Source organism: Nuphar pumila, chromosome 11, assembly GCF_984573655.1.
Source record: "Nuphar pumila chromosome 11, dmNupPumi1.hap1.1, whole genome shotgun sequence".
NCBI lineage: Eukaryota > Viridiplantae > Streptophyta > Magnoliopsida > Nymphaeales > Nymphaeaceae > Nuphar > Nuphar pumila.
In genome coordinates, this window is record NC_143259.1 from 99,503,912 (window position 1) to 99,515,812 (window position 11,901).

An 11,901-nucleotide genomic window follows, 5' to 3' on the forward strand; every position below is an offset into this window, starting at 1 on the left:
GCTCCCCTTAAAAAGAATTTTTTGTAAAACAGTTGAAAATTGAGGTTTTCAGCAAGAAGCTTCTTAAAACCTTGAGAATCATTTGCTTTTCTTGTAATTTTTCCATTTTTTTTGGTTTTTGTGTTTTCTCAAATTTTTTTGTATTTTTAGAATAATCCTAATGCTTTACGAGAAATTAAAGATTTAAAACTAATTTTTTTTGTGTTTTTGTAAAATATTTACAAAAGAGATTTTTTTTGAGAATTTTAAAGCCATTTTGAGAAAATTTCTTCAGAAATGGGTTTGGATCCGATTTTTGGGGAAATATAGATTTAAAGTCCTGGATTCGGATTCGAAGTTAACTTTGAATATACCAATATGGAATTTAATTCAGAAAATCTGAAGAATTTGCTTTGATTTCTCAGAAGATGGAGTCAGGGGCAAAAGGGTCATTTTATAAATCTTTGAAAAATTCGGGGTGTTCACAGCCTCCTATTTTAGTTTATTTTCATAGTTAGAGTGTTATTTAATTTAATTTGTAATATTGACATAGATTGTAAACCTTGTTATATTAATAGTGTTATTTTAGAATTAATTCAGAAGTATCCCGTTCCCTGTGGATTCGACCCGTACTCGCCACTCTGTGGAAAGTCGGTTTTTATATCTTTGGTTGACGATTTTCCCAAGTTTTTATTGAAAATATCTTTTAAAAATACCCATTGCAAAAAGTACAACCAACTTTCGATGCACACAATGTTCAAAAAAATCCGCTCAACTCAGACAATACCCCCCATAGGTTTGTCTAACATATCATGGAATGCTAGGAGTATCAATCGTTGCATAAAGATATGACAATCTTGACTCTTCAACCCATATAAGTGTTCATCGTCAATCTTCACAACACGAGCAATGTTAGAGACATATCTATCTGGAAATCTCAACTGCCTCAACCATTGACATACCTGCTTTATTTGATCAGGTCCAAGCACGTACCTTACCTTTGGTTTCAGTACTTTGCCATTATACTCTTTGAGTTCCAATTCTCGTCATTTACATATTACTTTTAAATCCATACGGGCCTTCGAATTATCCTTTGATTTCCCTTTATCATTCATTACTATATTGAACAAATTATCAAACACATTTTCTCAACATGCATCACATCCAAATTATGTTGTATCAATAGGGTCGGCCAATATGGTAGTTCCCAAAAAATATATTTCTTTGTCCAATTGTGATCCTTCCCAAATCCAAGGAAGGACGTCGGACTACGGGCATATGTTAATACATCTGGAAAGTATCGCAATCTTCTTAAAATCTCTATGCCAGACAATCTTGTGGCTAGACCTTTCATTTGAGTTGTGTCTGCTCGAGACGCATTCCTTTGTCATCGTAACGGATGGACGCTCGGTAGAAATCGATGATGACACTCAAACCAGCAAGGCTTCTTTCCATGTGTCAATCTAAAAGATTTTGTGTCCTCCATGCAGTACGGACATGCCAACCTCTCATGTGTGCTCCAACCAGATAACATATCATATGCAGGGAAGTGACTGATTGTCCATAGAACAACGGTATTCATATTGAAATTTTGTTTTTTGTCAGCATCATACATGGTAACACCGTCATCCCACAGTACTTGTAGTTCATCAATCAATGACCTTAAATATACATCAAGATTTTGGCTAGGTGAGGTCAAACAAGGGATCAATAGAGACAAGAAAAGATTTGGACGCTTCATACATAAGCTTGATGGAAGGTTGTATGGAGTTACAAATACTGGCCAGCATGAGTATGGAGTTGATCTACACCAAATGGATTAAATACATCTGTACATAGACCGAGTCTAACATTTCTCACCTCCTTTGCGAAGTTCTGATGAGTACGATTAAAGTGTTTCTAAGCTTCGGTGTCAACAGGATGTGTGATCTTGTCTTCATCATGTCGAACTTTATTTGCATGTCATATAATGTGTTTAGCTGTTCTTAAAAACATATAGAATCGTTGTAATCTAAGAATGATAGGAAAGTAGCGTAGCGACTTGTATGCAACTTCTTTTGATCTCGTGCTACCATTTCCTCTTGTTTTTGGCTTGAATCGAGGATGCCCACATGACGGGTATGATATGTTGTTTTCCTGATCCTTGAAATACAACATACAGTTATTTAGATATGCTTCTAAATTCTTCTCCATGAAACGTTCAATTCTGATAATCACTCACAAAACCCTTCCTGTATAGGTGATGTCTAACGCCATGAGGTTCTACAAATCGATTATTCTTACAAATCTTGTAGGGACACCTAATTCGACCTGTGGGATCCACTGTACTGACACTTGCAGTTGCAAATTCAATAAAACTTTCAATACCATCTATATATTCATGCGATAACTCATTGTCAACTACCCTACGGTACATCCATAAACGGTTTGTAGTCATTTTGTCGAATGATGTTACAAAATGTATCCAAACCAATTAAAAGAAAACCATCAAAATGCTATAATGAAGAAAATATCAAATTTATCATGCAATATATGATGTCATACAATCACAAGAATTATGATGCATGCATTGATAACTTAATATTTTTATATGCAAAACTATTCATAACATGACGCATTAATTTGAAGCATACTATCATTATACAATTTCACATGGAAGTCATAATTAAATTGAAATAAACTACATGCAACCATGTATATAATCACATCAAATATTGCAATACATGAAAATCATTCATATAAAAAAATGTCAAACATGTACCTCCAACAAACATACTTCAATATCTCGCTAACTACTGTCATGCCTAGCATGCAATCCGTAATCCAAAAATAAGAACACTTCTATTCTCGTACATTAAAATCATGCTCACCATGATGTCCAAACTCCAACAAAGCAGTCCTAGATATCAACAACTAAGTGAGTGTGTGAACAGTAAAGTGTTGCATTCAATAAATTAAATAACGTGTGAAGCGCTTGCATCACTTACTCACCACGGGTATTTACCCGATTTGCATTGTTTTTGTCAATTACTTACCACGGGTGGAAGAGCACAAGCTGGATACGTTGAGAAATTTGCAAGAGATACTGTGTTAAAATGAAATCACACAGTGTTAAAATGAAGACACTCCAGAGGCAGTGATCGTCTCTCGAAGCGGCAGGCACAGGGTGATGACATGGTTTAGGCGCCCGACGAGCGCCGGGTTCCTGAACCTCGACCCGTCGCCCCCTGCCGAAAAAAAAACAAAGGTCGGAGGGGCGACCACCTGCCGCAAAAAAAAAAGAGGCAGGGTCACACCCCTCCCCCCTACCAGAGGATCACGGGGGCGACCCCCTGCCCGAATAAAAAAATGAGGCAGGGGTCGACCTCCTGGCGGAGAAAACAAACGAGGCAGGGGGCGCCCCACTGCCGAAAAAAAAAGAGGCACGGGGGCGACCCCCTGCACGAATAAAAAAATGAGGCAAGGGGCGACCCCCTGCTCGAAAAAAAAAAGAGGCATGGGGTCGCCCCTCAGCCAAAAAAATAAGGGGGCGACCCTCTGCTGGAAAAAAAAAACAGGTAGGGGGTCGCCCCACATGCCGGAAAAAAGGGGCAGGGGGCGACCCCCTGCCGAAAAAAAAAATAAACGACAAAAAAAGGGGGCAGGGGGCGACCCTTTGCCAAAATAAAACAACGAGGCATGGGGGTCGCCCCCTCTGCCAGAAAACAGAAAACGCGGCAGGGGATCACCCCCCTGCCTCGGTTATTTTTTTTGGCAGGGTGGCGCCCCCTGCCGAAAAACAAAAAATGCGGTAGACCTAGATCCGTTGGGTCGGCTCAGACCAACCTAAAACTAAGCAAACCGGTTCAGGCGGTCTGCGCCAGGTTGGTTCAAACCGGCTAGACCGAGTGGCTCGATTCAGCCATGGTTTGAACTAGGCCTGATCACCTGGTCTAAACCTGACCCTGTCGCAATAGACTGGGAAGACCAACAGTCGGCACCTTAGCAGCAAAAACAAAAAAATAGGAGAAAAACAAAGGAAGAAAAGAAAAAAAAATGGGAAGATGAAGAAGTTTCAATTCAAAAATAGGTTTCGTGGCAACAGATAGAATGGAGTCCTACAACCCGCTTTGTCTAAATATATTATACGCTAAAACCTAAAAGAACTACTTTGCAAAAATTTTCTTATGCGCATACTTGAGAGGTTTATGCGTAAGTTTAGTTTCCATATGTGAACGTTAGAATATCATCATTTTGAGTGCATAGCGAGTTGAATGCTCATACATGTGAATGTTCAAAAATGATGATTCAAATGCCTTATGACAATTACTATATTTTTGCATATGTTTATTATCAATGCAAAATGACATTCACATGGAATTAACTTATGATCAATGCAATATGACATTGCATATGAAATCAATATGTTTATGATGAATGCAATATGACATTGCGTATAGAATGATCACACTTGTCTGTGCTCATACTTGTGATAATTGCAATATATTGCTCATGGAAAATTTGTGTTTACCTATGCTCATACTTGTGATAAATGCAATTTGACATCATACATGGAATAACTATGTTTATGCTTGACACAAATGCAATATGTCCTAACATGCATAGGGAATGTCTATGCTAGTTTCAATTGTCTTATGACAACAATCGATCATGTTTATGCAAAATGAAAATTGCCTATAAAATTCTAAGGCTATGCAAAAAATACAAAAGAAATGCATATGACATGAAGGTTATACTTGGTTCAAAGAATTTGCATAAGCTCACATAAGTAGCATATGATGCATAGAAACAAGTGATAATGATGTTCTCATTTCTTACTCAAATTGTTGCCTCACGAATTGGCTATGAAGCCTACTTATAAATGATATACATAGCATGTTGTAGAGATACATTTATTTGTATTTGAATATTATGCTTTATTATGATATGACATAACACATTGAGGCATGTATGAACATAATTGGATTTATGTATGCTAGATAATGCTCTATTAAGAGCTTGGGTGGGATGTGACCCACATTGTGAGAGAAAGTCTCACTTCACATGCAAACATCCATATATTAAAGATCTGTGTTGTAGCCTTCACCAGCGAGGTGCTCATATGGGTTAAATGTGCCAGAGCATGTGAATTGGGTTGGACAAAACCATGTCATGACATGTATACTACCTTGAGGAGAGTATAAATGATATTGAGCCTAATTACCTCATGAAGCGAGGGTATGAAATACTAATTACCTTAATAAAGATAAAATCACCCATATAACCCATTCACACTATAGTCCACCTTAGAGAGAGTGAAACAGTACAACCCTGAGTTACGATGTCACATATAGGTTTGAACTACATGTCATATCGACTTGAATTAAGGAGCAAAGGCATCCTTGGACCTCCAGTCACTCAGAGTTAGAGAGGTCAAGGTTGCCCAAAAGTGGTATACCTCACCTACTGCAGTAGTAGAGGATTGCAATCTGATTTGCACTTATACCGAAAATCTTAGCTATGGACTGTGGGCTTGAGTTTGTTTATTTAGTCAGTAGGTACTATGGTAAATATACAATTTGCATAATGAACACCGTAGTATACTTCAACTGGCATGATAACAATTACTTCTGTGTACCTAGAGGTGTGTAAGCCTATCGAAACTAAAGTTATTAACACTTCTAACTCACTAACATAGTTATTACTTCTTCATGTTATTCTTGTTGTTTACTTGAGATTTCATGCTATGATATTGAATTTGCATGATGAACTATCTATAATTATATGACTGTCAAAAAGCATACTATGATATCCATGATAGATGCTTGATTAATTATCACGATACATATTATGTGAATTTACTTATCGGCTCACAAGAGTTTTGACCCCGACTGATGAATGATGATGTAGTGCGAAGGTGCGGTGTGCTGCGAGGCTATGAACCATCCTTTCCTAACAATCCTGACGATCTTGGACAAGCTTTTGGGTGTCTCATTATAAATGAGATATTATGATGATATTTGGGGATTTGTAATTTAATATTTCAAACTATATGCGACATATTGAATGAAAATCGTTTTTTTCAATTTTTGAGTTAAGGATGGATCTATTTTTTAAGCAATTATTTTATTTTTGTAACCAGCCGGGATTGTTCAATTTTTTAAAACCCAATTATATTGACTGCACTATTTTTTAAAAAAAAATTGGTTAAAATTCTACATTTTCAAAGTTTGAAATTTTGGGGCGTTACACAACCTCTCACAAAATTGGACAAAATGCTACTACACTTATGACTAAGCATATCTGCTACGATATTTGCCTTTTTCAGATGGTAGGATAAGGTAAATTTGCAATCCTTGATGAATTCTAACCAACGCCATTGCCTCATGTTCAACTCTTTCTGCGAGAACAAGTACTTGAGGCTCTTGTGGTCTATGAAAATTTTAAATTGTTCTCCATACAAATGGTGTTGCCAAAGCTTTAGTACAAACACTATAGTTGTTAGCTCCAAGTCATAGGTCAAATAGTTTCGCTCATAAATCTTTAACTCACGAGATGCATAGGCTATAACTTTGTTGTTCTGCATCAACATGCAACTCAATCATGTACCAGAGGCATCTGTGTACACCACAAAACCACCTCTACCAGAAGGCAAAGCCAAAACAGGTGCAGTTGTGGGCTTTGTCTTTAGAATCTAAAAACTTTCCTCAAACTTATTAGTCCACTCAAACTTGATTTTCTTATGTAAGAGTTTTGTCATCAGTAAAGCAATCCTAGAAAAATTATGGATGACCCGTTGATGATTCATTTTTTTCTAGGGATTTGATTGCATTAGCACAAGGTAAAATTGCTAGATATTATCTTTTTGATGAAATACTATGAAAAGAAAGCCTATTGCGAATTCCAATTTTTTTAGAAGGTTTCACAAGGTGGAGTGATCAGGTAAATTTAGGAAATGATGAATTCATTTTGTCATCCAAGGATATATATTATTTTGTTCCCTTTAAGTTTATGAAATTAGTTAAATACAAAATATTTATTGATGAATGTTTTTGTCGGCACTATAGTAATCCACTTGGCAGGGTGCAGGCTATGAGGGTGAAGCCTTTTGGGGGAACTGATGCAGCGCGTCTGAGTGAGCTTGAATAAAAAAACATGAACCATCGAACCCGAATGCTAAGGCCAAGCTCCCACCAAGATTGAGAAGTCCGGAGTTTTATTTTTAGCGTGTCTTCAAACACATTTTGCTTGAGATGGAATTTTTAGCATAGTGAGATTTTTTAAATCCTTGTATTTTTTCTTGTTTAGGTTTCGATGGCCCGTTAGGATCCATTTGGGCCATCGGAGGGTGTATGCGGGATTAGGGTAGTACTTTTTTATTTATTTTTGTTAGTTTGGCTATTGTGGATCCACCCTACTGGATTCGAAATCCAAAACCCGCCCAAAAACATAGGGAGTGGTTTTTTGAAATCTTGAAACCCTCTTTGAGAAATCGAGTGAAGGAGAGAGCTCACCCCACTAATCACTTGCCAAAAGAACACAACAAGATAAACAAAGAAACGAATTAAACCATATAGAGAAATTAAAAGAATCTGAATGCTGATTCATAGGGAAGATTTTTTTTCAAAGAACACAAACCAAAATCGAATTATTTAGGAAATAATGATTGATTTCATGCTCAATCAGTGGTTTATGAAGAAAACCTTGAGAAGCAATTTCAGTCGATTCTTTCATGATTTTCTTACATTTTCTGGGAAAACATAAACATATTTTCATTGAATGGTGAGAAATCGCGATCTTATTTGGGTAAAAAAAAAGTCGTCGCTTATTTGGGTATACAAGTATGGATATGGCATTGGTGTGACAATTAGAAATGGAGATGTTATGCATTTGCATTGCTAGCTAAACGGCCCAAATTAATCACATGGACACGATCTCAATTACACTGTTTTGAATCATAACATGCTTGTTGATATATATATATTTTAAGCTTGTTATTTCTAGATTCTGTCTCCATTAACATTGAACTTCCGTTATTACTTTGTTCAACAACCACTCTTAGTAATCACTTCTTTAAATTAGAAAATATGTGTAAATACGCTAAGCTGACTAGGGGGGTAACTGGATAGTTTAGATTAAGGTCTTATCGGACTCAATTCTGAATCGGGTCTAAAAGTAGGACCCAAATCTAATTCGGGTTTGGGTATGACTAAAAAATTGTGGACAAGTATGGGTTAAATGGGTTCAGGTATCTAGTGGGTCCGTTATAATTTGGTCGGCTCTTTAATTCACCCATTTTGATTTGGGTCAGGTTCAGGTCTTGGTATGGCTGAAAATAAAAATAGACCCATATGTGTTAACGGCTTCGGGTATCATCGGTTTGTGTCTTCACAGGTTCAGGTATGATCGGTTTGGGTATTAAAAAGTTCAGGTTTCAGCTCGGGTCTTGATATTTTAGATACAAATAACTGTCAATAAAAGAAATTATAATGGATACATGCTTGATTATTTGGTGATTGCCCAAACCCAATTCATTTAAATAGTCGACAAAATTTTCACGTAAAGAAGAAAAAGGCCCTCACATATATTTGGCCCAAATTAACTGGTTGTAGACGTACACAAAAACAGGGCGAAACCATGCAAAAATGGGTCTTTCGGGTCGGTCCGAACTGAACCACATGGTAACCCTTGCCTTAGTCTTGCTCATTTGTCGAACAGTTGTTACTTCCAACCGCATGTAACCCTTAACAAGACATGCGCTCCAATGCTACTAATAGACTGAAGAAACAGTTGTTACTTCCAACCATGAAAACCCCATCTTAGATTACGTGAATAGATGGATAGCCGGTGTGCCAGCCCAACATTAATGGATGTTCAGTTACAATTTCCCTCTTAATTAACAACCTTCTCTGCTTATAAATATTCCACAATTTAGCATCACTAACCTGGTTCATACACTCAATACTACCAACATGGCAATTGCACCACCATCTCACCACCTATCGTCCTTCTTCCTCCTCATTGTGCTTACTGCTCATCTTCTCCTATCATACTCAACCACCACCTTTGCCGCCGCTGACATGACGACGTCGACGGCCGCCCTGGACATTCATGTAGAGTTGATTCATGTCGATGCACACCGCAGTTTTACCCACTTGGAGCGATTACACAGAGCAGCTAGCCGAGAGAAACATCGGCTTCGGAAGCTGCATCAGAAAATCCGGCATGGTAAACATCAGGCACAAGGTGATGATGATGTCGAAGTTTCGGTTGAGGCCGGAGTCGGTGAGTACTTAATGAATCTAGCGATTGGAACACCCCCACGCTCCTTCTCCGCCATGGTTGATACTGGTAGTCCTCTTGTATGGACACAATGCGATCCATGCATCAATTGCTCCAACAGAGAACCAATATTTAGCCCGTCAAATTCCTCCTCCTTTTCGAGGATGCTACACTCCAATCCTATCTGTGCCTCCCTAACTTCGCGTGTAACTACATTGGATAATTCTACTGGTGGATGCAACTACAGGCTTGATTATGAGACTCCAGCCACTTCCCAAGGATACCTTGCCTTAGAGACGTTCACCTTGGGCTCGGGGAATCGAACCGTATCGTTTAAGAATATTGGGTTCGGCTGCGGCAATCACAACCAAGGTTTCGATGAGGGTGCTGGCATAGTTGGGCTAGATCGGAGCCCGATGTCACTCGTCTCTCAACTAGGGTCGTTAATCGATAACCGATTCTCCTATTGCTTCACTTTGTTTAATGACTCTGTTTACAAATCGAGTCGACTCGTGTTGGGCCACAGTGCTGCCTTGATCAGCTCAGACGCATCGACAACGACGCCGCTGGTAGTTAACCCGCTCTTCAAGGATTCTTATTTAGTGAACTTGGAGGATATCAGTGTCGGAGGGAAGCGTCTCCTAATACCCAGTGGTTATTTCCGGGGCGAGTCTTATGGAGTAGTAGTAGGTGGTACCATCATCGACTCAGGCTCAGCACTTACCAATATAGTACCACCCGCTTACATGTAAGAAACCGTCTCACTTTAATTTCTTGCTCTAATTTGGGGTAATGGGGTACCTAAACCCATGTTCATTGAACAAAACTTGCAACTGATGCGTACTTAATATGGTGTTTCACTTGTGATAGGCGAGTGAGGGATGCACTAGTGAAGGCTATCGGTTTATCGGTTGCTGATTCCTCAAAGGCGGGGCTTGATCTCTGCTACCAATCATTGCCAGAATCAACGTCCATCCCTAATGTTACCTTTCATTTTGAGGGTGGTGATCTCGATGTTTCCAGAAGCCAATATTTTGTTCGCGATCCAGATACAGGCTTGACTTGCTCAGTGTTGATGCCATCAACAGTGCCCATAGTTTCAATAATTGGAGCCGTCATGCTGGCCAACTTCCACGTCCTTTACGACCTTGGCAAGAACCTCATCACTTTCACACCTGCAGAATGTGGTAAACTGTGAATCGCGCTTTCTATAACCCTCTTCTGTTTCCTTGGAAGCTCCATGAATGGGACTTTTATTTTTTTGAAAGAGTGGAAGTATTTTTATTCGCTAGTTTTGTAGCAGGGTGATACCTCATCATCATTCCTGCAGACCTCTTGTACTGATTTTACAGATCAAGTGAATTTTATCCTTCTTTAAAAAACAAAAATAAAGAGTGGAAGTTGTTCATTCAATTGGAGTTTCAGCAAGCAAGCACATGTATTTGTACTAATCCCAGTATTTTCCTTTTGGCATTTAATAACATCTCTCTCTCTATCTCTCTCTCTCTCAACAGTTGAACACACTTATGATTTGCATCCGAGCAAGACTAAATGAGGTGCATTTGAAGGAAGCATAGAGTTTGAGTCTCTATGAATGCCAAATTTATGTTCAAAATCATGCACAAAAGAACTACAGAGTTCTCACTGATGATTCATACAAGATCTAAATCCAAGATAATTCTTTATTAAGACATCTTAATACTTGTCATATGTTGGGTCCAAAGATTTGATGAAGAAAGAAAAGCACAAACATGACTGACTTAACTACAAGGACCATATGTCACCAAAAAGGATTCATCTCTATTAATAAGACATTTACATGTAATGGTTATATAATAGCCAAGTGCATTTGTTGTGCCTTACCATTGATGAATTACATGTGCCAAAGTGATGCCAACCTATTCTCGAGATTACCAAAACAACATTCGAGCTGTCACTCCCAGCATATATATATATATATATATATGAAAAACCCGTAATGTCAACTGGGTAGATCATTGAACGATGATTGGATGCGCCTTGCGCATCGATTTTGTGCAAAAAAAGAGCATTAGCAGTGGTCACGACCACCGCTAATGCTCTTGGAGGAAAATTGACTTTTAGCGGCAGTCATGACCAACGCTAAAAGTCCTATTTACGTAAAAATAGAAGCATAGTTGCTGATCAATGCGTGATCAGCTGTAGATAATCATCCAATTATGTCGGGCAATTTATGTGTTTTGAGGATCTGGGTTACTATATATATTGCAATTGTGCAAATTTTTTGTTTCGTGTTATGATTATGTAGAAGTGTTGCTGAGGTTATTTATCTTTCAAATATATGTGCTTTGTCTGACCTAAAAAAAATGTGATCTGACACTTCAATTGGATAGGCCTCAAGCAGGTTACAACCTAGTCTTCTTCATGATACAGCTAGTGTCCAGTCAATTTGGATTGATTTGGTTATCAGTATTGATTGCCTACTTATATAGCTAAAATTGTACTTGTTTTACTCACATAACCTGCCTATCTTAGTCGCCTGGACTTGGATCTAGCCGTTATTGGTTCCAAGGATCAATGAACATGAAACTCAAGTGCAGTTTAATCACGGGAGGGGAATCCCAACATTATCAGTTGTTTTGGGCACCCCAGAGGCTACCTTTTCCAAGCAGGGTGTTTGAT

General features: G+C 38.3%; 1 protein-coding gene across 1 annotated transcript; it reads left to right on the top strand.

Annotated features, from left to right (window-relative positions):
• Window positions 1–8,930: 8,930 nt before the first annotated feature.
• On the top strand, window positions 8,931–10,438 carry LOC149822589 (aspartic proteinase nepenthesin-1-like). Its single transcript, XM_089980315.1, has 2 exons — window positions 8,931–9,988; window positions 10,111–10,438. Exons 1-2 carry the CDS (start codon window positions 8,931–8,933, stop codon window positions 10,436–10,438), a joined length of 1,386 nt encoding a protein of 461 aa, XP_089836441.1.
• Window positions 10,439–11,901: the final 1,463 nt, after the last annotated feature.